We start from the raw sequence: 27,322 nt of genomic DNA on the forward strand, positions 1-27,322 counted from the left end.
ATACACCCCAACATCAAGACTACCCTTCGATTCCTGTCGGAGGAATATTTATTGTCTGCCGATCGGCCATCAAGCCCCGTTCATGAAATAACCTTGACGGGTCCGCTCGCCAAACTTTTCGAGGACGCCCAGATTCGGGTGGCCCTCATGACGCCCAAGCAGCTCGGCGATAACCACATGCAGCAGGCCACTCAGGTAGGTTCATTTTTCTACCTGTGTCATGCTACTGTTCGGTTCCTGATTTTATTATTTCCCTTACAGCATTGGGCTGAGCAAATCGCCACTAGCCATCGGCTGGCCGAGCTGGAGGATCTTATGGAAAAGCTCCAAGTCTCGGGGGGTCCATCGACCGAGCGGGAGAAACAAGCCCGCGAGGCCGAATAGAAGAAGGGCGCCGACCTGGCTACAGAGGTGGCTCGACTTGAAGGCTTGGTGAAGAAGCGCAACGAAGACGTGAAACGCGCCAGTAGCCGGAAGAAGCGGGCGATCGCTGATCTGGACAAGATGAAAGTTGAAGTCCGAGCCCTGGATCAGCGATCTAAGGAGCTGGAATCCCAACTAACCACCGAACGGGATGGGCGCTCAGCTGAACGCACTAAAGCGGAGGTGGACCAGAAAGTTCTTCAAGATTCACTGATTGCCTCTCGAGAGGCGCTCAGAAAGTACAAGGAAGGGGAGCCGAGTCGTCTGACTGCTGCACGTCAAGATTACCTCCGCTCAGAGAGGTTCGACACGAAATTTGGCGGCAGCGTCTCTTCAACATTTGCCGAGGCCGTTAAGGTCACTATGGCCTACTTGAAGAAGGGTGGTCACCTTCTTGCGGGAATGCACATTCCCGCCTCCGATCTGGCGGCCATGATAGACGTCATTCCGGACGGTTTCTTCAACTTCGAAGACCCCGAGTGAAAAGTGTTCCTCGTCTCTATCATGTTTTTGCGTTTCTTACGCCCAGCGTAACTTTTTGTACTTGCCGTCCGGCATGCTTTCCCTTTAATGCAATTATGTCTTTGCTTGCGTCTTCCTGATCCTTATCCATAATATTCTTCTGTTTGCTTAACGTTTATGCTTAGAGTCAATCATGCTCTAAGTGTTCTCCGTCACGCGACCGATCAGCTTAACCCATAAAACAAAGTCCGAGCGGGATGACCTACTCGCTCTGCACGTATCTAGCCAGTGCGAAGTCGACAAACGCCAAGTATTGAAGGACCGACGCCTGAGCGGGCCTAAATGTTTTAATACTTGTGGTTTCCGCGGTTTCTTATTCTCTGATATTCGTTCGTCCGCCCGGGGTATTTATAGTCGCCGGACCGACTCTTGATTTTTAACGATGGTGCTCGTCAGTTTTCCGCTCGGTTTTTATAGACGCCGATTCGTCTCTCGATCTTTATTGTCGGAGCTCGACGGCGCGGATATTTATAGCCGGTCGGCGCGGCTCTCGATCTTTAACGACGGAGCTCGTCGGCGCAGATATTTATAGCCGGTCGGCGCGGCTCTCGATCTTTAACGACGGAGCTTGTCGGCGCGGATATTTATAGCCGGTCGGCGCGGCTCTCGATCTTTAACGACGGAGCTCGTCGGCGCGGATATTTATAGCCGGTCGGCGCGGCTCTCGATCTTTAACGACGGAGCTCGTCGGGCTTTTAAGCCTAATTTGGACAACGTTTTCCTGGCCGAACGGCACAGGGTCTTTGGAATTGAGCCTTTGGCTCGTACAATATACCTCCGGCTGAGCAGCTCGGGGCCTTCGTCGTCGAGCGTTTGGCTCTGATAATTTACCTCCGACCGAGCGGCACGGGGCCTTCGGACTTAAACATTTTGCTCGAATAATTTACCTCCGGCCGAACGGCTCGGGGCCTTCGATCCTCGAGACTTTGGCTCGGCTAATATACCTCCGTCCGAACGGTACGGGGCCTTCGGACTTAAGCATTTTGCTCGAATAATTTACCTCCGGCCGAACGGCTCGGGTCCTTCGATCCTCGAGACTTTGGCTCGGCTAATATACCTCCGTCCGAACGGTACGGGGCCTTCGGACTTAAGCATTTTGCTCGAATAATTTACCTCCGGCCGAACGGCTCGGGGCCTTCGATCCTCGAGACTTTGGCTAGGCTAATATACCTCCGTCCGAACGGTACGGGCCCTTCGATACTCGAGCCTTTGGCTCGGATAATTTACCACAGGTCGAACGGCACGGGGCCTTCAGATAACCAACCGTTCGGCTATGAACATAGAATGCCTTGGGAATAATTTGTTTCCTGCGATAAAAGGAGTACTGCTATTTTGAATTTACACAAAATAGAGCGAAAGCGCATCTATCACCCAGCTCTATATGGCTGAAGGTGATTTGCACTCCATGGCCGATCCAGTATCCGACCTTCCGCATCCTTGAGGTAATAAGCGCCCGAACGGAGCTTCTCGACCACTTCAAAGGGTCCTGCCCAGGGAGCTTCCAACTTGCCGACATCTCCGACCGGCTTGACTTTCTTCCAGACTAGGTCGCCCACTTGAAAGGCTCTGGGGATCACACGCCGGTTGTAGTTCTGTTTCATACGTTGCCGGTACGCCATCAGCCGGACGGACGCTTTAGCTCTTTCCTCTTCGACCAAGTCTAGCTCCATGCTCCTCCGTTCGGCGTTATCTTCATCATAATTTTGTACCCGAACGGACTCCACCCCAACTTCAATCGGGATGACTGCTTCGCCTCCATATACCAAGTGAAATGGAGTGACGCTCGTTCCCTCCTTTGGTGTCGTGCGGAGAGCCCATAGGACGCCCGGCAGCTCGTCTACCCAGCTACCTCCTTCATGGTCGAGCCGAGCCCATAAAATTCTGAGAATCTCTCGGTTAGTTACCTCGGCCTGACCGTTACTCTGGGGGTATGCCACCGATGTGAAGTGCTGCTCGATGCCATAACTTTCGCACCACTTCCTGAGCAGCTTCCCAGTAAATTGACGTCCGTTGTCGGAGACGAGTCGTCTCGGGATGCCAAAGCGGCAGATGATATTTTGCCATATGAACTTTTTAACCATCTGCTCGGATATTTTTGCAAGTGGCTCGGCTTCTACCCATTTTGAGAAGTAGTCGACCGCCACCAATAAGAACTTCCGCTGCCCGGTAGCCATGGGGAAGGGTCCCACGATGTCCATCCCCCATTGGTCGAACGGGCAGGCCACAGTTGATGCTTTCATCTCATCTGCCGGTCGGTGGGACATGCTGTGATACTTCTGACATGATAGACAATTTGCAACGATCCGGGCAGCATCCTTTTGAAGTGTTGGCCAAAAATACCCGGCTAGCAAAATCTTCCTGGTTAACGACCGTCCGCCTGGATGTCTACCGCACGAACCTTGGTGCACTTCTCGAAGGATGTACTCGGCATCTTCCCAGCTGACGCATTTTAGGAGCGGACGGGAGAAGACCTTCTTGTAGAGTTGATCTCCTACGAGAGTGAACCGACTAGCCCTTCTCTTCAGTGAATAAGCTTCTTCCCGGTCGGAGGGGGAAGCTCCCGAGCGCAAAAACTCCACAATAATTGTCCTCCAGTCGCTCGGGTATGTGATGCCCTCCCTCCGATCGACATGTGCTACTAAAGATACTTGCTCGATCGGCTTCTGAGAGCCGACCGGGGATAACGCGCTTGCCAGCTTGGCCAATTCATCCGCCACTTGATTCTCCGTCCGGGGGATCTTCTGAATAATCACTCCCTAAAGTTGAGCTTAAGTTTTTCAATATCTTCCACGTAGAGCTTGAGCCTTGTACTATTTATCTCGAAAATCCCCGAGATTTGCTGAGCGGCCAACTGGGAATCTGAATAAAGGATGACCCGGACGGCTCCAACGTGCCGAGCGGCCTGCAATCCAGCAATAAGGGCTTCATATTCTGCTTCGTTGTTGGTCGCTCGGTAATCTAGCCGGACGGAGAGCTGCATCCGCTCTCCTTGTGGGGACAGCAAAACTATGCCAATACCGCTCCCGTGTCTAGTGGACGATCCATCGACGAACACTTTCCACACAGCTTCGGGTTCCGGGTCCTGCACCTCCGTCACAAAATCGGCTAAGGCTTGCGCCTTGATAGCCGAGCGGGGTTGATATTGGATATCAAATTCGCTTAGCTCAGTTATCCATTTGATGAGTCGTCCAGAAGCTTCTGGATTTAAAAGCACTCGTCCCAACGGGCTATTGGTCTTGACGATAATCGTGTGCGCCAGGAAATAAGGACGAAGTCTCCGAGCGGCCAGGATCAGAGCAAAGGCCAACTTCTCGAGTCCGGTGTAGCGGGTTTCAACATCTTTCAAGATATGACTAAGGAAATATACAGGTTGCTCCTCACCTCCCGACCGGACTAACGCTGATCCCACAGCCTGGTCGGTTGAGGATAAATAAATGTGCAATAGTTCGCCGACAGCTGGCTTGGCCAGCACAGGTAGGGAATTTAAGTACGTCTTCAGTTCTTCAAAGGCCCGATCGCAGTCTTCATTCCATTGGAACTTTGTAGCTTTGCGGAGGACTTTGAAGAACGGAAGGCTCCGGTCGGCAGTCCTGGAGATGAAGCGTGATAGCGCTGTAATCCGACCGGTCAGCCTCTGTACTTCCCTCATGTTCCTGGGCGGTGGCATGTCCTGAAAAGTCTTCACCTTGCTAGGATTAGCTTCAATACCCCGTTCGGTCACAATATAGCCCAAGAAACGTCCTCCTTTGGCGCCGAACAAACACTTATGAGGATTTAGCTTGACCCCATATTTTCTGAGTGTACGGAAGGTTTCTTCCATATCTTCGCATAAAGTGGCCGCTCGGAAGGACTTGATGAGGATGTCATCTACATAGACCTCCAGGTTGTGCCCGATTTGCTCGCGGAAGACCCTATTCATCAATCTTTGATATGTTGCTCCGGCATTCTTCAGTCCGAACGGCATCACCGTATAGCAATACGTCTCGTCCGGTGTAACGAAGCTAACTTTTTCCTAATCCTCCGGGGCGAGCGGCACTTGATGATAGCCTTGGTAGGCGTCCAGCATACATATAAGCTCGCATCCGACTGTAGAATCTACGAGCTGGTCGATTCGGGGCAGATGGTAGAAATCCTTCGGGCAAGCTTTGTTCAGATCTCTGAAGTCGATGCACACCCTCCATTTGTTGCCCGGCTTGGAGACGAGCACCACATTTGCTAACCAGCTTGGGAATTGAACCTCCCGTATGTGGCCGGCCTCTAAGAGCCTTTCTACCTCCGCGCGAATGATAATATTCTGCTCGGCGCTGAAATCTCTTCTCCTTTGTTTTACTGGCCGAGCGTCCGGCCGGACGTGAAGCTTATGTTGGGCTATGCTGGGGGAGACACCGGGCAGCTCATGCGTCGACCAGGCGAAGACGTCATGATTCATCTGGAGGCATTTGACCACTTCTTCTTTCTGTTCGTCCTCCAGGTCGGCGGCAATAAAGGTTGTAGCCTCCGATCGGCTCGGATGGATCTGAACCTCCTCCTTTTCATCATAAATTAAAGCAGGAGGTTTCTCGGTTATGGCGTGTACCTCGATCCGTGGAGCCTTTCGCGCGGCGCTGGATTTGGCTCGGACCATTTCCACATAGCATTTCCGAGCGGCTAACTGATCTCCTCGCACTTCACCGATTTTGTTCTCGACCGGGAATTTGATCTTCTGATAGAACGTTGACACAACAGCTCGGAATTCGCTTAACGCCGGTCGCCCCAGTATCACGTTGTAGGATGAAGGGGAGTCGACCACCACAAAGTTTGTTGTCCTCGTTTTCCGGAGCGGTTCTTCCCCTAAGGAGATAGCCAGTCTTACCTGTCCGACCGGAAGAACCTCATTGCCCGTAAACCCGTAGAGGGAGGTTGTCATGGGCAGCAGCTCGGCTTGATCGATTTGTAGTTGATCAAAAGCCTTTTCTGAAGATGATGTTGACCGAGCTGCCAGTGTCAATGAAGATACGGTGGATGGTGTAGTTGGCTATCACCGCTTTGATGATAAGGGCATCATCATACGGCACTTCAACTCCCTCCAGATCCTTGGGCCCGAAACTGATCTCGGGTCCGCTCGCCTTTTCTTAGCTGCAACCCACCTCATGGATTCTGAGCTGCCGGGCGCTTGCCTTTCTCGCCCTGTGTGAATCTCCTCCGGTCGGCCCACCCGCAATAATATTGATTTCTCCCCGGGAGGTGTTGTTTCTGTTCTCCTCCTCCCGAGCGGACTGCCTAGGTCGCTCATTGGACCTTCGAGAGCGATCTTCATGCCTTGGAGGGAAACGCTGTTCGGGAGATCTTCTATATGTTCGCCGACCAGACTCTTGATGCCGCTGCCGGCGGTCGGGTGAAGGCGATCGACGAGGGTCACCCCGTCGTACGGGATGGGTGATTGAAGGCAGGCCCCGACAGTCGCGGGTGTTGTGGGAGTCAGTATTATGGAAAGAGCAAAACATTGGGGTCCATACCCTCTTTTTCTTCATCTTTGGCCGCTCGGCCGCTACCTCTTGGACCACCGGGGACTTCACATGATGTGCCTGGGATGCCTCAACTCTTGGTCCTCTTGGTGGCTGATGGGCAGCGGGCTGATTCCGTTCGGCATGGGCCGGACGTTCGACATGAGTTTCCTTTCGTCGGGCAGCCTCCGCCTCTTCCACATTTATATACTCATTCGCCCGGTGTAGCATGTGGTCGTAGTCTCTGGGCGGTTTGCGAATGAGCGCGCGGAAGAAGTCACCTTCCGCGAGGCCTTGCGTGAAGGCGTTTACCATTGTCTCCGAGGTGGCTGTGGGGATGTCCATCGCTACCTGATTAAATCGCTGTATATACGCCCGGAGAGATTCTCTTGGTTCTTGTTTGATGGTGAACAGGCTGACGCTTGTCCTTTGATAACGTCGGCTGCTCGCAAAGTGATGAAGAAATGCCTTTCGGAAACTAGTGATAGAGCCGTCCGGCAGCCTCCGAAACCACCTATGTGCGATTCCGATAGAGTGGTGAGAAATACCCGGCACTTTACGCCATCGAGTACTGATGCAAGGTGGCGATGCTGTCGAACTTCCCCAAGTGATCGTCGGGGTCGATCGTCCCATTGTAAGCTCCGATCGTCGGTGGTGGATAGTATTTTGGTAACGGATCCCGATGTATGGCTTCGGAGAACTGCCGGTGAACCCGCTCGGGTGGTGCGTTCGCTGGGGAGCTTTGCCTTTCCTATGATCCCGAACGGGAGGCTCATCGGATGAAGATCCTTGCTCCCCGTGAGGGAACCCTCCTGTTGAAACATATTCCGGGCGGTCTGCTTGCGCCGCCCGGCCTGCTGAAGCCGAGGTTGTTTGCTGTTGCGCTCGCTCAGCCTGTGCTTTCTCCTTTTGCTGCGCCACTGCCTTGGCTGCCCTCGCCTCGACTATAGCGTCAAACTCTTCTTGTGAGAGTGCCACGGTATGTAGTCTTCCAGCCTCGTCCATCGCCTCTGCTCGGATGCAGGTGCGTTCCCACAGACGGCGCCAAATTGATCCTGTCCGAACCTGGGTCAATGGACGCTGGGGATGTGGCGCTCCCTGCTGTATCCTCGAATGCTCCGGTGAACCTGCAACAAAACCAAGTCGGGAAGGGGATGTCCCGGCGACGGCCCTCCGACGCTCAAGTCAGGCAAAGGAATAAGAAAGCGGCTGAGAAAATGGAGACTTGTTTACCTTCGGTTGAAGAAATGGAGGCTTTATATAGACCTCTCGAAGGAGCTTGGGCACACCAATCGAAGCGATCACCTGCTTTCGACCATGCCTAGGTGTGGGCCTGTCAGAAGGGCATCCATAAGACCATACTACTACTGTATCAACCTTTCTGTGACGTGATGGTGGGGCCTTTAATAGTGTCATCTTGCGTACAGTCTAATCATCATGCCTTTGCTGACATATCATATCCCGAGCCGAGCGAATAGGCCGCTCGGCTAACCACTGTTCCCTCGCCACGATTCCGGCCGAGCGGAGACCTCCGCTCGGCCATTCTGTCCACGGCCGAGCGGACACCTCCGCTCGGCCACTTGGCTCCGGTTCTTCTGCTTTGGCGTCGGAAACCCAAACCTTTGGCTGGGTAATCTCTGGTTCCGCTCGGACGGGACCCCATCTGTGGGTCCCCCATTCTTACCGCCGGATCATTGACTATTCTTATATATTATGAACTTAAAGGAGCTAGTATTTTTATAAGTAATCTCTAGCCAGCCTTCCTGTAAGTGGTTTTTTTATTAACACCAATCGTATTAGTACTCTTAGACCGCGTTGGTCGACTAGAAGGGGGGATTGAATAGCCCTAAAAAAACACAAACACAAAATATCATTCTCGAACTTATAACTTAAACATTTACATAAAATTGGAAGTAATAAACTAAAAGAAGAGGTTCACAGACTTGACATGATTACAACCGAGGAGGTTGTTAATTGAAAAAATGAATCACACACTAAAAAGATCTCCTTCAGACGGAGAAGCCTCTTACAGTAGCGAAAGCGCAAAAAGAAAAGCTAAACTAGAAATGGAAGCTCACAAGTGTTGAATCACACACGAATCTTGGATTCGTCCCTAAATCTCGGATGAATCCATGATTCGTCTTAAAATCTGGGAAGAATCCAGGAATTCGTCCCAAAATTTGGGATGAATCTAGGAATTCATCACAGAATTTAAAAAATAAATAAGAAAATATTATTTTTGAAATCTGGGACGAATATTGGATTCATCGCAGATTTGGGGACGAATCCAAAATTCATCCCAGATTTGGGGGTGAATATTAGATTCGTCCTAAATTCTAGGACGAATCCAAGATTCGTCCCCAAATTTGGGACAATCTTGGATTCGTTGCAAAAATTAGGGACAAAAATGGCCACGAAATTTTTTTGTTTCTAAAAAAACCCTAAATTCCTCACTCCCACATCCAGATCACTTTTCTCAATTTGATCTTGTTCTCGGCGGCAGCAGTAGCCTTCTCCAATGACGGCGCACATAATCCCTCTCCCCTCTTCATCTGGTCGCGGCACCGCGCATGGCCACGTGTGGTCGCGCTTGGCCGTGCATGGCCTCGTCTTGCCGCTCGTGACCTCGCATGGCCCCGGCTAGCCGCGCGTGGCCTCGGGTGGCCGCGCGTGGCCTCGGGTGGCCGCGCGTGGCCTCGGGTGGCCGCGCGTGGCCTCGGATGGCCGCGCGTGGCCGTGGGTGGTCATGAGTGGCCTCAGGTGGCCGCGGCTGGTCGCGCGTGGCCGCGCCTGGTCGCGCGTGGCCGCGCTTAGTCGCGCGTGGCCGCGCCTGGCCGCGCATGGGCGCACCTGGCCGTGCCTGGCCACCCCTGTCAGCGCGTAGCCTCGATGGTGCGCCTGGCCTCTGGCCGCGGTTGCCGCTAGCGGCAGACCGTTGGTCGCGATTGCCCCCGGGGGCAAACCAGTGTCCGTGGCTGCCCCAGCGACAGACCGGTGGCCGCGGCTGCCCCTGGTGTCCGTGGCTGTCCTCGGTGGCCGCGGCTGCCCTTGGTGGCCACGACTGTAGATGTCTATTTTAACCCTTATATAAATTAATTTTATTTTTGATTTATTATATTAAGGTATTAACTAAATTTGTAATGTTGGTTGTGCATATCTCAATTTGACATGAGCTCGTTGTAGTTGGAGACACTCATATCATAAAGCACTTTTGTAGATCTTCCTCGTGGCATTCTCGCTAGTACTGACATTATTCCTTTCAAAATTTCATCCATTAATATTTTATATATGTAAAATACCGAAAAAATGACGAATATTAATAAGGGAATTTTTGGACATTTTTCGGGAATTTTTCGGAGCTCGTACGGACGAGTTGACGGGGATAAAAACGGGACCCAGAAAAGCCTATTCGGGCTACCCCATTTAAGTGAGAAAAAGTTGATTTTTTTACTTTTTCTTTTTAAATTCCTTTTCTTTATTCTCCTCACCGAAAACTCTTCTCCCTACCCGAGCCTTCTCCTCTTCTTCTCTCACGCCCGACGCCGGCCCTAACCGCCGGCCGGCGGCCTCTTCCTCCCCGAAACCCGAAGCCATTGCCTCTTCCCTTCTTCTCTCCCCGCGCGTGCCGCGCCGATCTCCCATCGCCAGCCACATCTTCTTCTCTTCTTATCTTCTCCCAAGCGCCGGCGACTCTTGCGCCAGCCGTGCCCTAGATCCGCCGCCGACCTCCCCTGTGATCTTGCGCCGCCGTTGTCACCCACAGCCGATGGAACAGTGTGTCCACCGCCGAGCCTAGTTCTTCCTCTGTGTGCCACTGCCGAGAGCGAGCAGTATCGAGTCATGCCCTAGACTTGGTTCACCGCCGCTCTAGCGAGTTGGTCTTCAACCAAAGGCAAAACTCCAAGCTCTTGTGGCTTCACCGTGACCTATGCCTCACCATCGGATCTTCCTGCTTCACCACTAGCCGCCGGCAGAGAGAAAACAAGAAGGTATCGGGTAAGTAAGGTTTATTGGATTTGGATTTCAGATTTGGTACAGGATGTTGTGCTCATCGGGTGGATGTCTGTGGTTGTAGAATCAGTGTAGCTCCGGCCAAGAATTTGCGACAGTAGGTATTTTCAGCTAGCAATTTCCAGCAGCAACCTTCCTGCTGTGAGGATTGAGGTAAGGTGTAGCTTGGTTGGAAATTCTGTATGTTTAAGAATGTGGATTAATTACTGTTTTGGTTTGTTCGTTTTGTTCCAGCAGCAATTTATCTTTGCTGGCTGTAAACAATCCTAATTGGGTAACAACTTTGTGACTTCCAGCAGCGGTTGAATTGAGGTAAGGTTTATGGTTTTGATCTTTGTGTTAGATTATTGCTAGTTGTGTTAGCAATAATTATTGATTTAGGTTTAGAAGTTGTATAGCGGTGTAGTTGGGGTTAATGAAACTAACCCTAACTGGTCAGTGAATTAGAAATTAGTTTATCTATTTGTTTATAATTAAATTAGTTAAACTGTGGGATTTAACACAGGACTTTGACGCGAGACGAGTATCTCGGAGTCAGATTGGACCTTTCTATTTTCGGAGGCGGGTACTTTTGACTTATGTCATTTGATATGCTTAGTAATTAAATTAACATGTTGTATTAATTGTGTTTCTTATCTGTTTCGATTAATCACTACCCAAATCTTACATGCTTGATTGATTGATTGGTTTTGCATCTCAGGTATATTTTACCTGTTTATACATGCTTATAGGGGTAGTGATATACCATGTTTCACCATGTTCAGGACCTAGGTTTTATACCTTCTGTATACCTTTGGATTGTTTTGGATTCGTTGACCTTTGATGCATTTTTATATATATGTGGATTAGGTCAGGATATTCTTGTGGTTAGTGCCATGCACCATTTGCATGATTGCATGCTGTGCGATAGTCCGCTCCATTATTGTTGAGCACATCGCCAGTTACATGGATCTGCACACACCACCACTCATGGGTTAGTGGTCGATTCAGGTTGAGTGTGTTGCAGCAGGGACTCTGTTAGGCACCGTTGGTCCGCTCATGGGTAGTGTGACACAACGTGTTATCCGGCAGGGATTCCTCCCCGTCTTTGAGTACCGGGAGTTGAGAGCATTGCGCTCCCCCATCTATGATTTGGGGTAGGAGGATAGGTGTACTCCGACAGCATCCCGTCCACTCGGTCACTCATCAGGAGTAGTGACGACAGAGTGCACGGTTGTCACAGCCCTACCCACTCGGCCTCACTTTTGTATGAGATGATCGACTGGCGTCAGGGGTGACCAGGACGCATCATTGGCATCATATGCATGATGCATTTATTGCTTGTGTTTGTGTTTGCTGCATTTATATGTTGCATATTGTTTGGATACCTATGTTTGACATGCATACAGGATTTCCTTATCTCTCTGACTGCTTGACCTTATACCTAGGACCTGGTTAGTACAGTATTCTCCTGTTATTTCAGTATGCATTTATCTTTCTTACATTAGGAGACTGTACGCATGATTAGTGCTAGGTGTTGTTTCTTTACTTTGCATATCAACTGTACCTGCTGAGTGTTGGACTCACCCCACCTCCATTGTTGATATTTTCAGGTTGATGCTGTCAGGAGGGAGTTCCAGTCGCTAGTCCTCACTGCACGTAGTGCTGGTCCTACAGACCTCCAGGATATGTTTGGTTTTCTTTGGTTTCTTTCTGTTCTAGACTGTTTGAACTCGTTATGTTCTGGATTTATTTGCTTATGGACATGATATAGATTTTATTATATCGATGGATTTGGATTTGGTTTTTATTCTACTACATGCCTGCCTATATGGCAGAAGAGGTGAGTTCGTCAGTTTTGAGCTTTACGAGTGTAGTTGAGTAGGGTGGTTTTTGAGTCAGAGTATTATTACTGCGTGGTTGTGTCAGCCAGATGCTGAATATATATATAAACTGCGTGGTGATTGATTTTTATTATTGTTATGATTCCAGCCGCCTGTGGCTGAGTATTTAGTGCTTGTAGAAAATTTTTTATTGTCCGCCGTACAGGGGAGATGCTGCCGAAATTTTCTCGGACATGGACTCTTCTGGGGGCGTGACAATATATGTGTGTGTTCATTTATTTTGGTAAGGTGCTCTTTGTTAATTTATCTTCATTGGTAAGATTTATATGTAGTAATTTTTAATAGTATTTAAATATATCAATACAGGTAAAATGCAGCATGAAAGAAGTTGGATGTATAACAAAAATTTGCTTGATCGTCGGGGTTTAACTGATGAGTTTATCACTGGCTTGAGGTAATTTTTGAATTTTGCATCTAGTCAAGTTAAGTATATGAATGGAAATAAGATAAGGTGTTCATGTTGAATTTTTGAACTTATATCAGTCGCAACCAAGAAAATATAGTAGAATATGATGCATGTTGATATTGTGCAGGTGTTTGAAATGTAATACATTACTTCACTTTTAAAACAACATGAACAAATTAAACTGATATTATATGATTGATTAGATTTAAAAACAAGCTTAGACTTTTCTCAGAATAGACATCATTCTTTCTTAATATGGAGCTTCAATATGAATTGATGAACACTTTTTTCAGATTTCTAACCCTAAATTTGATAGAATCAGTTTGCTTCATTATACTGGGGACTAAAAAGAGGTGGAGCAAGGAGGAATACATGCTCTCTAGATAAACTAGCTAGCGGTGGATCGAAAATCTCAAGATTAACCATTTTGGCTAAAGCAAACAAACAATTACAAAGATCTGATTTATTTGTTTATTTTTATGTAAGAAAAGAAGATTTGATAGGGACGAAAGCTTTTGCAGACAAAGAAGATGAGTTGTATCTTAGTTTTTTTTAAAATTTAAATCCTTGTTTAACTACTTGGATTTTTGGACTTGTATATGTAGGTGCAGCGGAGGCCGACAAGAGGGTGGTGAATTACTTGAAAAAATAAAGTATACCCTTCTCAAAATTTTCAACTCAAAATAAAAGCAACTATAATAAGAATAAAATAAAAAGGAAATAGAAATAAACCAGAGACTCAGGAGTTAACCTGGTTACAGCCAAGAAGGTTGTTAATCCAGGGAGATGAAAAGTGCACACTAAGAAAGTCTTCTTTGCTGTAGACGGAGAAGCCTTTTTACACTTAGAAAGCTCACTATCTGCTAGGAATTGCTTATAGAGTTGATTGAACAAATTGATTACTAATTCCTAGTTCCAGGGTCCTTTAAATAGCCTCTGGAAATTCTATCTCAGCGGTCCAGGGCGCATCCAACTGAGGTCCAAGGCGCCTCCATTGAGTGGGTGGATAAAACTTTATCCGCAGCGCAAACGGTCAGTTTTGACTATGATGAAGGCGCCTTGAGCAGTCTTGACCAGCTCAGTTACTTCTTTGCTTCAACTTCCGAAGCTCCGTTCTTTTGGGTGATTCCGGCCAACCGGAATAGGGCTCGTCCGAACCCAATTCCTCGCCTTCTCCTTGAGCAGGCTTCCGTCCCGGCTTAACGTCCCTTGAACGCCGCACACGTTTTTCTCGCCCACCGGTGTACTCTTCCGCAGCTCTCTCGTCCTTCGGACGCACCGAGCCTGTCGGCTCCCTTCCCGTGCCGTCCTTCTCGCTAGCTGCGTCTTCCGCTCAACTTCCTGCACTCCTAAGCTCCTGCACACTCAGACACAGGGATCAAAAACAAAGCAAGATCTAACCAACTTGGTTGATCACATCAAAACACCCACGGGGTCCAACAGTATAACTTTTAGAGTATGGAACTTGTATAATATTTTAGAGTAGCTTGAAAAAGAAAGATCTTGTATAACTTGTTGAGACCTTTGAATTTGTTGTATTATGATTTGATTTCAATTATTAATAGATGTATGCGAAATAGGATGTGATAATAGTAATTAGGATATGTTGAATGTATATATTGTGTTATTCCAATTTGTTGTATGATAATATTAAAAATTTTTATGTATTGATTGAATTGTAGAAATAAATTGTTTTTGGAATTTTTTTTTAGTTTATGGACGAATTTGGTAACGAAAATAATTTGTCGCCAACTTATTGTAAATACTGTACATCGATAATTTCACAACAAAATCATTTTCATTCCGAATTTCATCGCAGAATATGGGACGAATACACAGATTCGTCCCAGATTCTCGGACGAATCAACAGATTCATCCCAGATTTTGGGACGAGTACTTTGATTCATCCCAGAATTTAGGACAAAATATGGGACAAAAATTAATCTGTTGCAAATTAAATTAGTCTTTTCGTTGTCAAATTCGTCGCGAATTTTGCAAAAAGAATAATATTCATTGTAAAAGTTTGATGAAAATTAGCGACGAATTTGGCAACAAAAATCTAATTCGTTGCCAAATTTTATCGCCAAATTAGGAATAGACTTAACAAAAAAAAAATAATTTGTCACCAAATTCGTCCCGAAATTCGTTGCTAAGTTTGCAACAAAAGAAATATTCGTTCCAAAATTGTATACAATATTGCGACGACTAGAGTTTTTGTTGCAAATTTGGCGACGAATTTGTGGACGAAAATATTATTTGTTGTCAATTTCGTCCCGAAATTCGTTACCAAATTTGCAACAAAAAAATATTCTTTCCAAAAGTTGGCAACAAGAGGTTCAGGACGAAAATTTTTACGTCGTAGAATTCGTCCTAAAAAATTTTGCAACGAATATTTTTTTATAAATTCGTCCCAAAATTTGCCCTAGAAAATTGTATTTTTTGTAGTGCTCGTTAGCTGAATCTTTCACTTGACTTTCTATGCTCCTAAATTTCTGCACGCTCAGACACAAGGGTTAAACCACAATAGGACCTAACATGACTTGGTTGATCACATCAAAACTACCTTGGAGGTATTAAGAATACGGATATCCAAAGTACGAATGAGCTCGATGTTTAAGTAAAAGTTTCAAACAATCAAACAAACTTGAATTGAAACTTGAAAACATTTAAATGGACAAAGTTCGAATCAAGCTCAAGCTAAGCTTAAATTGAGAGCTCGATAACATATAAATGAACCAAACTTAAATCAAGATTCAAACAAACTTAAGCTCATAAAAAATAAACTAAGATAAACTTGAATTATCATTTCAAATGATAGGTTCATTTTAAGCTCAGCTAGATTACCTTATCAAATAAGTTTGAACACCTCAAAACTTAGACTCACTTATTTATAACCCAAATGATGAAATCTAGAAGTTGTCTAGCTTGTAAGCGGAAGTCATTCGATTATTTTCTTAGAATCCGCTCTGGCTCAAAAAATAAATGTGTATATTTAATCTCATGATACTCGTCACATAGTTTGCAGATTTCCAAATTTAAAATCTTTGGATCTATGCCTGATCATAGACATCTTTTTTGCCTCGCCGAGAGCTATCTCGCCACACTCAAGCTCCACCTGCCAGGCGAGCGACTGCACTAGGACGGCCTTCCTCCTTGACCTTTTCCGCCGGCTCCTCCATCGAGCCAGAAGCCGATGAAACCGACTGCGGCAGCTGATTGGGAGAGATTTTATTTTATTTTTAGAACGGAAAAGAAATTTATCAGTGGTGGTCAGTTGCAATTATTTTGATTACTTCTCAATCGAACGTACTTTCTTTTTTTTTTTCCCCAAATATTTATTCAAGCAATATTAATATTCTTGAGACGTCCTTTATGTCAATTGTCAACTCCCTGTCATATCGACTCGTCGCTTTGAAGATTTCGTATTTACTTTGGATCGTGGAAAAAAAGGGCATCGTCTTGTCGTTTTACGTACTGAAATAAAGGCAATAAGATTTTATAAAATAATTAAAAAAAACTCTCCTATATTACTGAAAAGACTTTAGCTTTTTTTTAATAAAAAAATAAACATGTTTTTAAAGGCATACTGAATTGATGGCAATTACGTTGCTGGCTCACTGCTTCCAATTCCCAATCGCGTCACATGACATCCACGTGCGCCAACACATTTGATGCCCAAAACGTGTAATTATTCTGACATATGGTGTCATTTGTTTAATAAAAAGTTGTTAAATAATCCTCAAGACAGTTAATAATAGAACATGATGCAAAGATTTGGCCAGCAACTAACGACATAATTAATTAATTCGTTCAATAAATAATAATAATAATAATAATAATATCTGTCAATTTAGTTATGCAATTGTTTAAAATGGATTAGACATTTTTAGCTAGTCAAAAGAGGTTCTGCAAATTGACTAAACTAAATGAGGTTTTAATACTGGTCAAAAGGCAATAAATGGGGTTAATTAAGGAACACGCTCGGTGCCTTTTCTTTTACTGGTTCAAGTTGTACGTCTTGGACTAGATCACATTTGCAGATCAAATTTGCATTATATTAATTCGCAGCTAATTACGTTGACCTTAAAAGGGGTTGTGGAATTTGGAAATTTTAGTGCATAGAGATATTTAATTTATTATTTGAGAAAGAGAGGTGAAGCTTGTAACTCTTGTGTTTAGATTATATTATCGATGATCAGCTTTATAATCGTGGCCCGGCATAATTTCTCCAACCACTACTGCAGATTCGGTTCATCGATTCAACGCGTTGACAAGGGTTAGCAAGTTGCGTCCTTACGAAGTCGTCTGTCTCGTTCTAAATTATATCTTGAGTAGAAATGTGATCAAATTATGATTATAATCCGACTATAATTCTAAGGGTCCATTTCTAATCGTTATTTTTTAACCAGAATCTGGACTCGTCGATGATGTGCGGTAGACAATTGGCGAGCAATACGTGGACAGCAACGTACGCCAACAACCTCCGCGTCTCGTACGCTCTCGTACCCGTCATGTTATTGAATCTGTACCGTCCATTTGGTGGGCCATCGCTGGATCGCGCCCTCCAGCCGGGTCCTAAGAACGCGGAGTGGCGGGAGTTCTGCACGACCCTGCCACCTCCGCCAGTTGATGGACGGCTGATGAAGACGGTGGCATAACTGTGAATAGTAGTAATGAATATGGTGTTTATGTAAATAGTCCACCTACGCCGTTTATGAATACTGGTCCAACTGCGCGCTTACCAGAAACAAAGCCGTCGAGTGACGGAGTGAGGAACTGGATCTGGCAGCGGATCGGAGGAAGGATGAGAGGCGGTGGGGGATCTGTTCCGGCTGTGGCTTTTCCATGGTGGAGGGAAGATGAGGATGTTGGGATGGAGGCGTTAACGATCGCACCGGCTGAGAAGGGGAAGGCGGCGGAGGAGGTCGATATGAAGGAGAAGGCGGTGGTGGTGGTGGAGGAGGAGACCGGGTGGAGGTGCTGGAAACACCCGATGCAGTCTCCCGGAGGAGTCTGCGCATCTTGCCTCCGCGATCGCCTTCTCCGCCTCTGTCCCCACTGTGCGGGCCTCCGCCCCTGCGGCTGCTTCGCCTCGCCTTCCTCCTCCCGCTCCTCCTCTTCCGGATCCTCCAGATCATGCCGATGGATTTCCGGCGATGAAGCCGGTTTAGGACCGGTAGGGACCGTCTCCCGGCTCATCGCCAGCGAGCCGGCCTTCCGGCGGTCGCGTTCGGTCGGGATCCCTCTCGTTCGGTCGCGATCGGTGGCCGCCGCTCCTGCCGCGTGCGACGATCCGTCGCCTTCCTCGACGGAAAGGGGCGGGAGAAGGGGCTGGGCCTTCTTCTGGCCATTCTCGAGGTCGGCGGGGGAGGGCAAGAAGGTCATTCCGCCGCTAGGGCTGTTCCGATCCAGGACGGTGGCTGCGGGGCGTTCGTCGATGAGCGGAGGGGGCGTGCGAGAAGAGGAGGCGAAGAGGAAATCGGGGCGGAGGTGGCACTTTCCCAGCCCGATGAAGGTGTTCCGGCAGCGAAAGCAGGCGGCGAAGACGGCGGGGCACGGACGCTCGCCGATGTGGCACGGGTGAAGTACTAATTTCTCAATCGCTACCGTTTTATCTCCGATTAGTTTATACAATTATAACGATTATACTATTAACGTTGCTGTTGATGTAACAGAATTTAGTTCGACTTCCTTAATCTTAATTTCTCGGCTCATATTGTTGGTTACTAAATTATAATGAATTATTCTAAACTTATTTTCGATTTTTCCTCCGAAACACGAACAGCAACACTCGAAACGCGACAACGCGTGGAGTGGCGTCATGCTTTGCATGTGCTGATATCATTATTGTGCGCTCGCATGCAATTTTTTTGTTTATTATTAGTTTTTCTTTAAAAAAATCCCCTTACTAGTTTATTTAGTTCGATTAAACAATAGAAATGACGTTTTTCTTATTTAAGTCACAAGGTTATCATATATTAAAAAATATTCAACTTTAATCAAAAGTGTTATAATAATATTAAAATTATTATTAATGCATTTATAATTCTAAAATTTAAAGACCGGTCTCTGGTTAAAAAAAAATAAAAAAAATGGATCATTAGTAATTATAATTGAAATGTAACTAATTAATTATGATCCTTATCTGAGTTTATTGTTCTTATATTTGGATCAGAGAGAATGGTCAGAGGTTGTTCAGAGATAATCGAAAGTGGACAAGTGTCTAGATTATGGGGTGATGAATATTTCTTGTAGAAAAATAGATGAAATATGTGTTAACGATAGGATAAAGAGATAAATTAAATTTTTTTTACTTAAAATGAGTTAAATTTTTTTTCTTTTCCAATATAAAATGAGACATATATACCAAACATATCAAGTAGGATAGGAGTAAAATTTTACAATATCTCTTTATATCCATATTTAAAAATATCCATATCTAAATATTCATTTATTATAATTAAATATAATTTTTTTACATATTATTTTTTTATTTGGATCGGAGTTCAGATTATTCTTCGAATTCGTATGAAATTACCATCCCGACGGACAGCTGAATCGGAGCCATTATTTCAACAAAAATTGACATGCAACCAACCGGTTCATAGGCTTGAAAAAACGTCAAAATTCCACTGTCGAACCGGGTCGATTGCGATGCCCGTTGAATTTTGGGTTCGAAAAATACAAGTGGCAATCCGATTCCGAAATAGACCGTGGATGTGGACCGGTTGAGACTCTCAAAGTCGTAGACGGATGAGCCATCGACAGATTAAATGAAAACGTAACAAAATGTCGATGCCAACTCATCGTTTGAGAATTGCGGTAGACTTAATCAGTCATGATAATGATAACTACGACTAAATATGATTTTGTGCACGTGGCGGAACGTGAAGTGATGCCGTATCACGTGACTACATTTTCAAATTTATTTATTAAAATAAAAAATAAAAAATAAAAAATAAATCAAAAGTAACGTAATCATGATGGTTAGAGACAGTTTTTTATAAATAATAAATGGTAGAAATAATATATAACAAAAGTGAAAATATTGACTATGATAAAGGCATTAACAATAAATTATATCTGCCAATTTAATCCTAATCGATAAAAAAAAATCAGATTAAAATTGAGGTTTTTAAGTCTGAGTTCAAGGTTTTCGGGTTTAGTTTTGGATCAAGGGTTGGATTGGATTGTCTTAAATTTAGTATTTATAAATTTTATATGAATGTTTTAGGATTAAATTAAATTTTATTTTAAAAATTAAGATATTTTATTTATATAAATAAGAGAATTATTATAATATGAAATATTGAAATAAAAATAAAAATAAAAATTATAGAAAGATAATAATAAATATTTTTTCGGATTGGATGGATTATTTGAGTTATTTGGATTCAAATTAGGATTTAAAATTTTCAAATTGAATTCGAATTGGGATTACAATTTTTTAAATAACTAATCCAAAACCACCTAATCATCACTCCTCCTCAACGGCTTATTCTTTTGCAAATGTTGACCATCAGGGGCGTAATCTCAAATCTCCACCGTTTTAGAACAAAAAGTTGATGATGCGACAATAAGGAGGGGCCCACATGGCACTCTCGTGGCCTGGATCAATTGTTACGATACAGGTCAAAGTCAAGACGATCAACGCCAAGGCGAGAGGCTTATCCGTAGAATCTGAGTGAAGGCTGACCAATCGGCCGCTCGGATATACGCAGGCCGCTCTGATATAACCGGGACATCTGCTCTCTCAGGTCTAATCGGCTCAGAGAAGGTTGACTAGACACCCGCTCGGCTCGGAGAGGGCCGACCGAGACACTAGCCCGGCACAACGCATGGCCTGGAGCAGAAAGAGGAAAAGGAAATCAAATAGAACACTCCGTCATTAAATGAAGCCAAAGCAAAGGAAAATACTCCATCAGTGAATGTAGAGAAGTCAAAACAAAGATGATAGTGTAGAGAAGTCAAAACAAAGATGCCCTCTATTAGGTAAATAATGTCATTAAACAGAGGAAGACGGAGGGTCACAAGGAAAGGTATAAAAGAAAAGCAAGTTTCACATTTTGAGGACAAGATTATTATCATTCTGCACTACTTTCTCTCTTCCCACTTCTGTTTTTTAACTTGAGCATCGGAGGGCCAACGTCAGGGACCCCTTCCTTAGTTTAGTTTTGTTCTGCAGAGAGCTAGGAGAAAGGATCGAGGTCTTCTACCAGTCAATGAGCCACGTCATCCCCAGCTTTACAATTTCTCGATTTCGGATAGGATCATTTTGGCACCATCTGTGGGAACGTCACCTGTATCCGAACAAGAAGATGGAAGATGCGGGATGATTCACAACAATGGCGCTGGTGCAAGAAGAACTTGATATGCTGATACAAGCCCTAGCAGAAAAGATAGTGAAAGAGCAACATCGGGAGCAGACCGAATGCCAACAGATGTTATATGAGCGCCAAGTGTACAAGCCTGCTGCCTCAGCGGTGGGTCGCCATGTTGAGCAAGGAGATCGAGTGGAACAAGTTTCCGCTCGGGAATGGAATAAGAAGCCAATCGACACCTATAGAGAGGTTCCCCATGTGCCAAATCGAGTGCCGATCTGGACTCCACCAGAAGAGAAGGTCCGAGCGGATAGATACAGGGGATCTTCCTCGGATAAGACACCCGTCCGGGATGCACGGAAGGGGAAAGCGCCGAGAAGAAGCAACTCGCCCGAGCGGGTCAATTAAGAGTTCTTGCAATGGATTTTGGACGACCCTTTGCTGAAGCATTACAACCTAGTGGCGATCGGGGAGTATAATGGAACAACCGACCCGGACGATCACTTAGCCAAGTTCGATAATGCGGCCATACTTCATCAGTACACCGACGGAGTAAAATGCCGGGTCTTCCTCACAACTATCTCCGGATCGACACAACGTTAGTTCAAAAGATTACCGGACGGATCGATCCATAGCTTTAGAGACTTCCGAGCGGCCTTCCTACATCATTTTGCCAGTAGGCGTCACCACCAGAAGACGAGCATGAACTTGTTCTCACTCAAGCAAGAGCCCAGAGAAGCATTGAGGGCCTATATCCAGCGCTTCAATCAAGTGACGATGGGTATTCTAGCAGTCTGTTCGGATGTATTGGTGAACGTCTTTACCCAAGGGCTCGCCGAGGGAGAATTCTTCCGATAGCTAATCCGAAAACCACCCAGGGACTTCGGCCACTTACAAAGGAAGACCAATAAATACATTAATGTTGAAGAGGCCTAGGCGGCTAGGAAAAAAGGAAACGCCCGCTGAACCAGCAGCAGTATCTGAACGACCAGCCACCAACTCCCTAAGGGGCCGCGAGCAGCCGCCCCGCTGCAATAGGAGACCAGAGCACATGCTGTGCAACATATGACAGCCGCTCGTCCAAAAGGAACAAACTGACGTCGAGGTATTGCACCTTCCACCTGTCGGCGACGCATAACACCCGAGACTGCTACGACTTGGCAACTAGGTCCCATGGGTCCCGCCGCCGATCACTACCACCTGATTGGCGGCACTGAAGTCGATTTGCAAGGTGAAGGAGGGGCAAAAGGTGGACGGCTGAGCCTCGTCGTCAAAACAACCTGGGCTCTCCCCGAGACTCAATCAAGAAGATGCGACCATCGGCGCGAGATGAAGAGAACCAGAATAACGCCGCTCGGAGAGAGATAGGAATGATTGCTGGAGGACCGACCGACGAAGACTCTAATCGAGCCAGGAAATCCTACGCTCGGCGACTCGAGATCCACGCTGTTGGTTGCAACAAAAAGAAAGCTGAAGGACCCTAAATCATCTTCGGTTCTAAAGATTTAGAGGGGTGGAGGTGCCTACGGCGATGCATTAATCATCAGAGCGGTAATCGCTAATTATACAGTCCATATACTTTTATTGATACAGGGAGCTCTGTAAATATCATATACAAGAAGGCATTCGACCAATTGCAAATTGACTGAAGTGAGTTTCTGCCAATGACGACACCTCTCTATGGCTTCACGGGTAACAATGTGTTGTCAATTGGCCAGATCAAGTTGGTCTTCGTCTCTCCTGTGCAGCTCCGTTTCATTGACGAAGACCGATTGAGGGTAGGTTGTCTAGCTTATAGTTGGTTTGGGTACTTGGTTTGGAGGTGTGATTGCTAATTTAGGATCTTTGGTTGGTGGACAACAACTTCGTCTACTTCCAGCAGTTACTCCTTTCCGGTAGCAAACACCCTAGCAGTGAAGTGGCTGTGAGCTTGAGGTAAAGTGTAGAGAATTGGATCTTTTCTGTAGATCATGGATTTATTTGTAGATTGTAGAGAAATTGTTTCTTTTGTTGTAGCGCACTCAGATTTGAAGCTAGGAAAAGTTAGGAATGAATCTAAACTTATATAAGTTTAGGTTGATTTTGTATAGATTTTAATCTAATTGAATAGTGGAATAGTTAGGGTTAATATCTATAATCGATTAGGATTGTCTCTAATTAGGTTTGAGTATTTTATTTAGCTGTTTAATTCATAGGAATTTAGCTAAATAAAATATATGTATTGATTGATGTAGGACTCTGATTCGAGTCGAACGTCACGACGACGGATTGATTGATACGATCTTCTTTTTGAGGCGGGTACTTCTGACTTATCTCTTGATATAGTCATGTTAGATATGCATAATAGTTTATTTATAGTGATAATGATTATGTTTGCATCTGTTTGATATGTCACTATCTAGTTCCTGTTGTCTGCCTATATTCCTATCTGTTATGCATTCCTTCTTATATTTTCTTTGATTGCCGCCATGTGTATCCCTGTTCCAAGAAATAGTGATTTACATTTCCAACTATGTAGTAGTCTTGTTGTTCATCATATCTGATTTGTGTAATTAGGTTGTTGATACCTAGACAACCATATGATTTATTTCCTTTTAGTGCATTTTATATGGAGGGTATACGATATGTATCTACATGTTTAGTGTCATGTACCATCTTGCACGATCGCATGCTATCAATGGACAACTCCATTATTGTTGAGTGCATCATCAGTTACAAGGTCTGCACACACAACCGCTCATGAGTTAGTGGTACATCAGGCAGAGTGTGCAGTTTGCTCTGTTAGAGCTCCGTTAGTCCGCTCCTGGGTAGCGATAACTGCAGCGTGTAGTGGGCAGGGTTCCCTCCCCTATGATACAGGGAGATGAGTGCTTAAGCTCTCCTACTATGTTTGGGGTAGGAGGATAGGTGTACTCCGACAGTATCTTGTCTACTAGATCACTCAGTAGTAGTTATGGCAGAGTGCACAGTTGTCATAGCCCTACCCACTCGGTCTCACCATCGCGTGTGAGATGGATGACTGGAGTCAGGGGTGACACATGTCATGTTTGCACCATATACATAGATTGCATTTATTGTCTGTGATTGCTGCATTTTGGATGCTGCATTTGGGTAGGTTGCATATGTTTGACATGCATATAGGTGACATTTTGTATCTGCTCCGATGACCCTTATATTCCGATAGGAGGTCCTGGTGAGTACAGTTTTCTTCAGTCTTTTCAGTTTGCATTTCCTACTTTTGTTCAAAAAACTGTACCACATGATGATTACTGCTAGTCATATCTTATTAAACATGTTTATCTGGTATCCGCCGAGTTCTTGAACTCACCCCGTTGATTATTCTTATTGTTAGATGCTACTCGGAATTCCGTTCTGCTTCTCCTGTACAAAAATTTGCACATGCACAGAACTTTCTTAATAACCTATGTGTTTTTCATGAGTTAAACTTGAATTGGAAATAGAACTTAACATTTTTTACTTTAAGTTTAACTCATGTGTTCTTCAGTAGTTAAAACTTAGATTACAAACGATACTTAACATTATTAATCCAAGTTCATCCCATGTTACAAAAGTTAATTAAATATCTATTTGAAGGATTGACTTGCTGGTTAAACATGGCGAGACACTCGACCTTCTTGGGTATGAGATCATCCACCACTTCCTAGAAAAAGCCTTTCAAAGAAATTGGATATTCAAAGTTCTTACACTAACCCTAGGTTTAACTACAAAGATCTCAATAAAAGCACAAGATCTAAATACTAAATCGAAACACAAAACTGAAACACGAAATCGCTAGCCTCTTGTGTTGGTATTTCAGGATCCATATAAAGAACACAAACTAATTAATTTGAAGCGGAAACAATTAATTAGTTATATCTTTCTTTGTAACTTAAGACCTCGTGATCTTCTGTTGTATTCCTCTCATTCTCTTGGGCGTCGTGTGGGCGACGATCTATCAAGATGAAATCCACCCAAACAACTTCTCCTCCAAGAAATTCGGCCACCAAGGGAAACCAAAATAGGAAACTTCCTTCTCTTCTTCTTCCTCTCCAAGAAACCGACCACAAGAAGATGTCACTTGATGTGCCGCCGGCCCTAAGGAAGAAAACAAATTAAAGAGGCCTCCTTCTTCTTCTTTTCCACCAAACAACCGGCCACCAAAGATGAGGAAAGGTGCTGCCGGCCTCAAGGGAGAAAGGGAGAAAAAGGAGCCGACCACCAAGGAATAGAAGAGGAGACTTAGGTTGTGTTACCCCATAAGGCATCATCTACCTCTCTTTTATAATCCTGGCTCATGACAAAAAAGGAAATTTTAATAACAATTAAAATCTCTCTCTTTTTTAAATTTCCTATTGTGATGGTTATAAAAGGAAAGTTTTAAAATTAATCTCTCTCTCTTTTAAACATTGTAGATGATTATAAAAAAAAGATTAAAATTAAAACTTTTCTTTTAAATCATGGTTACAAAAAAGGAAAGTTTTATCAAAATTAAAATATCTCTTTAAACACTACAAATAAGGAAAGATTTTAACAAAATTAAAATATCTCTTTTTAATCCTTTGTAAATAGCTATAAAAGGAAAGATTTTAAATTTTAAAACACTCTTTTAAATCCATGTGGATGACTATAAAAGGAAAGATTTTAATAAAAATAAAATCCCCTTTTAATCCTAGTGGTCGACCCCTAGCTTGGGCACTGAGCCATGCTTTGGCCAGTCACTTCTTGGGCTCCAAGCTAATGCTTGGCCGGCCCCTTGCACTAAGCAAGGATGTGTCCGACCCATTACTTAGGTAAAAAGTAGACTTGGTGGATATAAGGCTTTATAGAGGCTACAATAGGGATCGAGAGGAGGAATTGGTTTTGGTCTCCCGATGAGCTTGAGTTTCTTGTGTTCATCCCGAACACCCAATTCAAGTTCATCATTAATAACTCATTCACTAAAGGGTTATTATTGAACTACTACACCAATCTCATATTACATTATGAGCTCCTTTTTATCATGAGTGTGTTAGTCTCCCTGTGTTTAAGATATCGATCGAATGCCTATTAATTAAATAAGTTACTGACAACTCACTTAATTAATATCTAGCTCCAAGAGTACTACCACTCAACCTTATCATCATGTCGGATTAAGCCCACCTGCAGGGTTTACATGATAATTCTTATGAGCTCCTCAAGGGGACATCATCAACCTAGATAACTAGGACACAGTTTCCTTCTATAATCAACAACACATCATATAAATAATATTATTTTTCAATTTATTGGGCCTATTGATTTAACGAATAAATCTCACTCATTGATAAATTAAAGAAATAAATACTAAATATATGTGCTTGTTATTATATCGGGATTAAGAGTACGTGTAGGACCGTGATCGTTCGATAGAGGGGGGTGTTAGAGTGTATACTAAAAGCCTAGCTTTTGGTATAAACATTTATCTATAAATAAGAATCACATTGGTCAAATGTCTACATTTGTGATAAATGTAGTTGTTCAATTAATTTATATTGTAGATAACATGGTGTGTGGTGTCACACACAGAGGATCATGTTATCAGTACCTTATAAATTATAAACAGTAGCTCACGACCAAAATGGAAAGGAACAAACCATTAGAAGGTCGTAGTGTAATTAGGTATCAGTTTATCTTGACTGTATAATTACACTAGTACACTTAGAGTGTATTGAGTAGGACCATTTGAGGTCGTTTCTTTTATACTGATTTTATAAAGAAACAAAGACCTCGGTTATTATGGAAGTGTGTGCTCTTAATCCTGATATAATAACAAGCACATATATTTGATATTTATTTCTTTAATTTATCAATGGGTGAGATTTAGTTCGATGAATCAATAAGCCCGATAAGTTGGGAAATGGTATCACTTATAGTGTGTGTTGTTGATTATAGAAGGAAGCGTATCCTAGAGATACTAGGTTGAGAATGTCCCCAAGAGGAGCTCATAAGGATTGTCATGTTAAACCCTGCAGGTGGACTTAACGACGATGAAGTTGAGTGGTACTACTCTTGGAGCTAGATATTAATTAAGTGAGTTGTCAGTAACTTACTTAATTAGTGGACATTTGTTATCTTAAACACAGGGAGACTAACACACTCATAATAAGAAGGAGCCCAAAAATGTAATTTGGGATTGGTGCGGTAGTTCAATAATAGTTCTCTAGCGGAATGAATTATTATTGATAAAATTAAGTTGTGTGTTCGGGGCGAACACGGGATGCTTAATTTTATCGGGAGACCAAAACCAATTCCTCC

At 44.4% G+C, this 27,322-nt stretch overlaps 1 protein-coding gene across 1 annotated transcript; it reads right to left on the reverse strand.

The window, feature by feature from the left end:
• Positions 1–17,114: 17,114 nt before the first annotated feature.
• LOC122021464 lies at positions 17,115–18,551 on the reverse strand. Its single transcript, XM_042579582.1, has 3 exons — positions 18,512–18,551; positions 17,471–18,331; positions 17,115–17,386 (listed from the first exon to the last, which is right to left on the reverse strand). Exons 1-3 carry the CDS (start codon positions 18,549–18,551, stop codon positions 17,304–17,306), a joined length of 984 nt encoding a protein of 327 aa, XP_042435516.1. The 3' UTR covers positions 17,115–17,303.
• Between the last annotated feature and the right edge of the window lie 8,771 nt (positions 18,552–27,322).

The sequence above is a fragment of the Zingiber officinale genome, chromosome 9A (genome assembly GCF_018446385.1).
Source record: "Zingiber officinale cultivar Zhangliang chromosome 9A, Zo_v1.1, whole genome shotgun sequence".
Taxonomy (NCBI): Eukaryota; Viridiplantae; Streptophyta; class Magnoliopsida; order Zingiberales; family Zingiberaceae; genus Zingiber; species Zingiber officinale.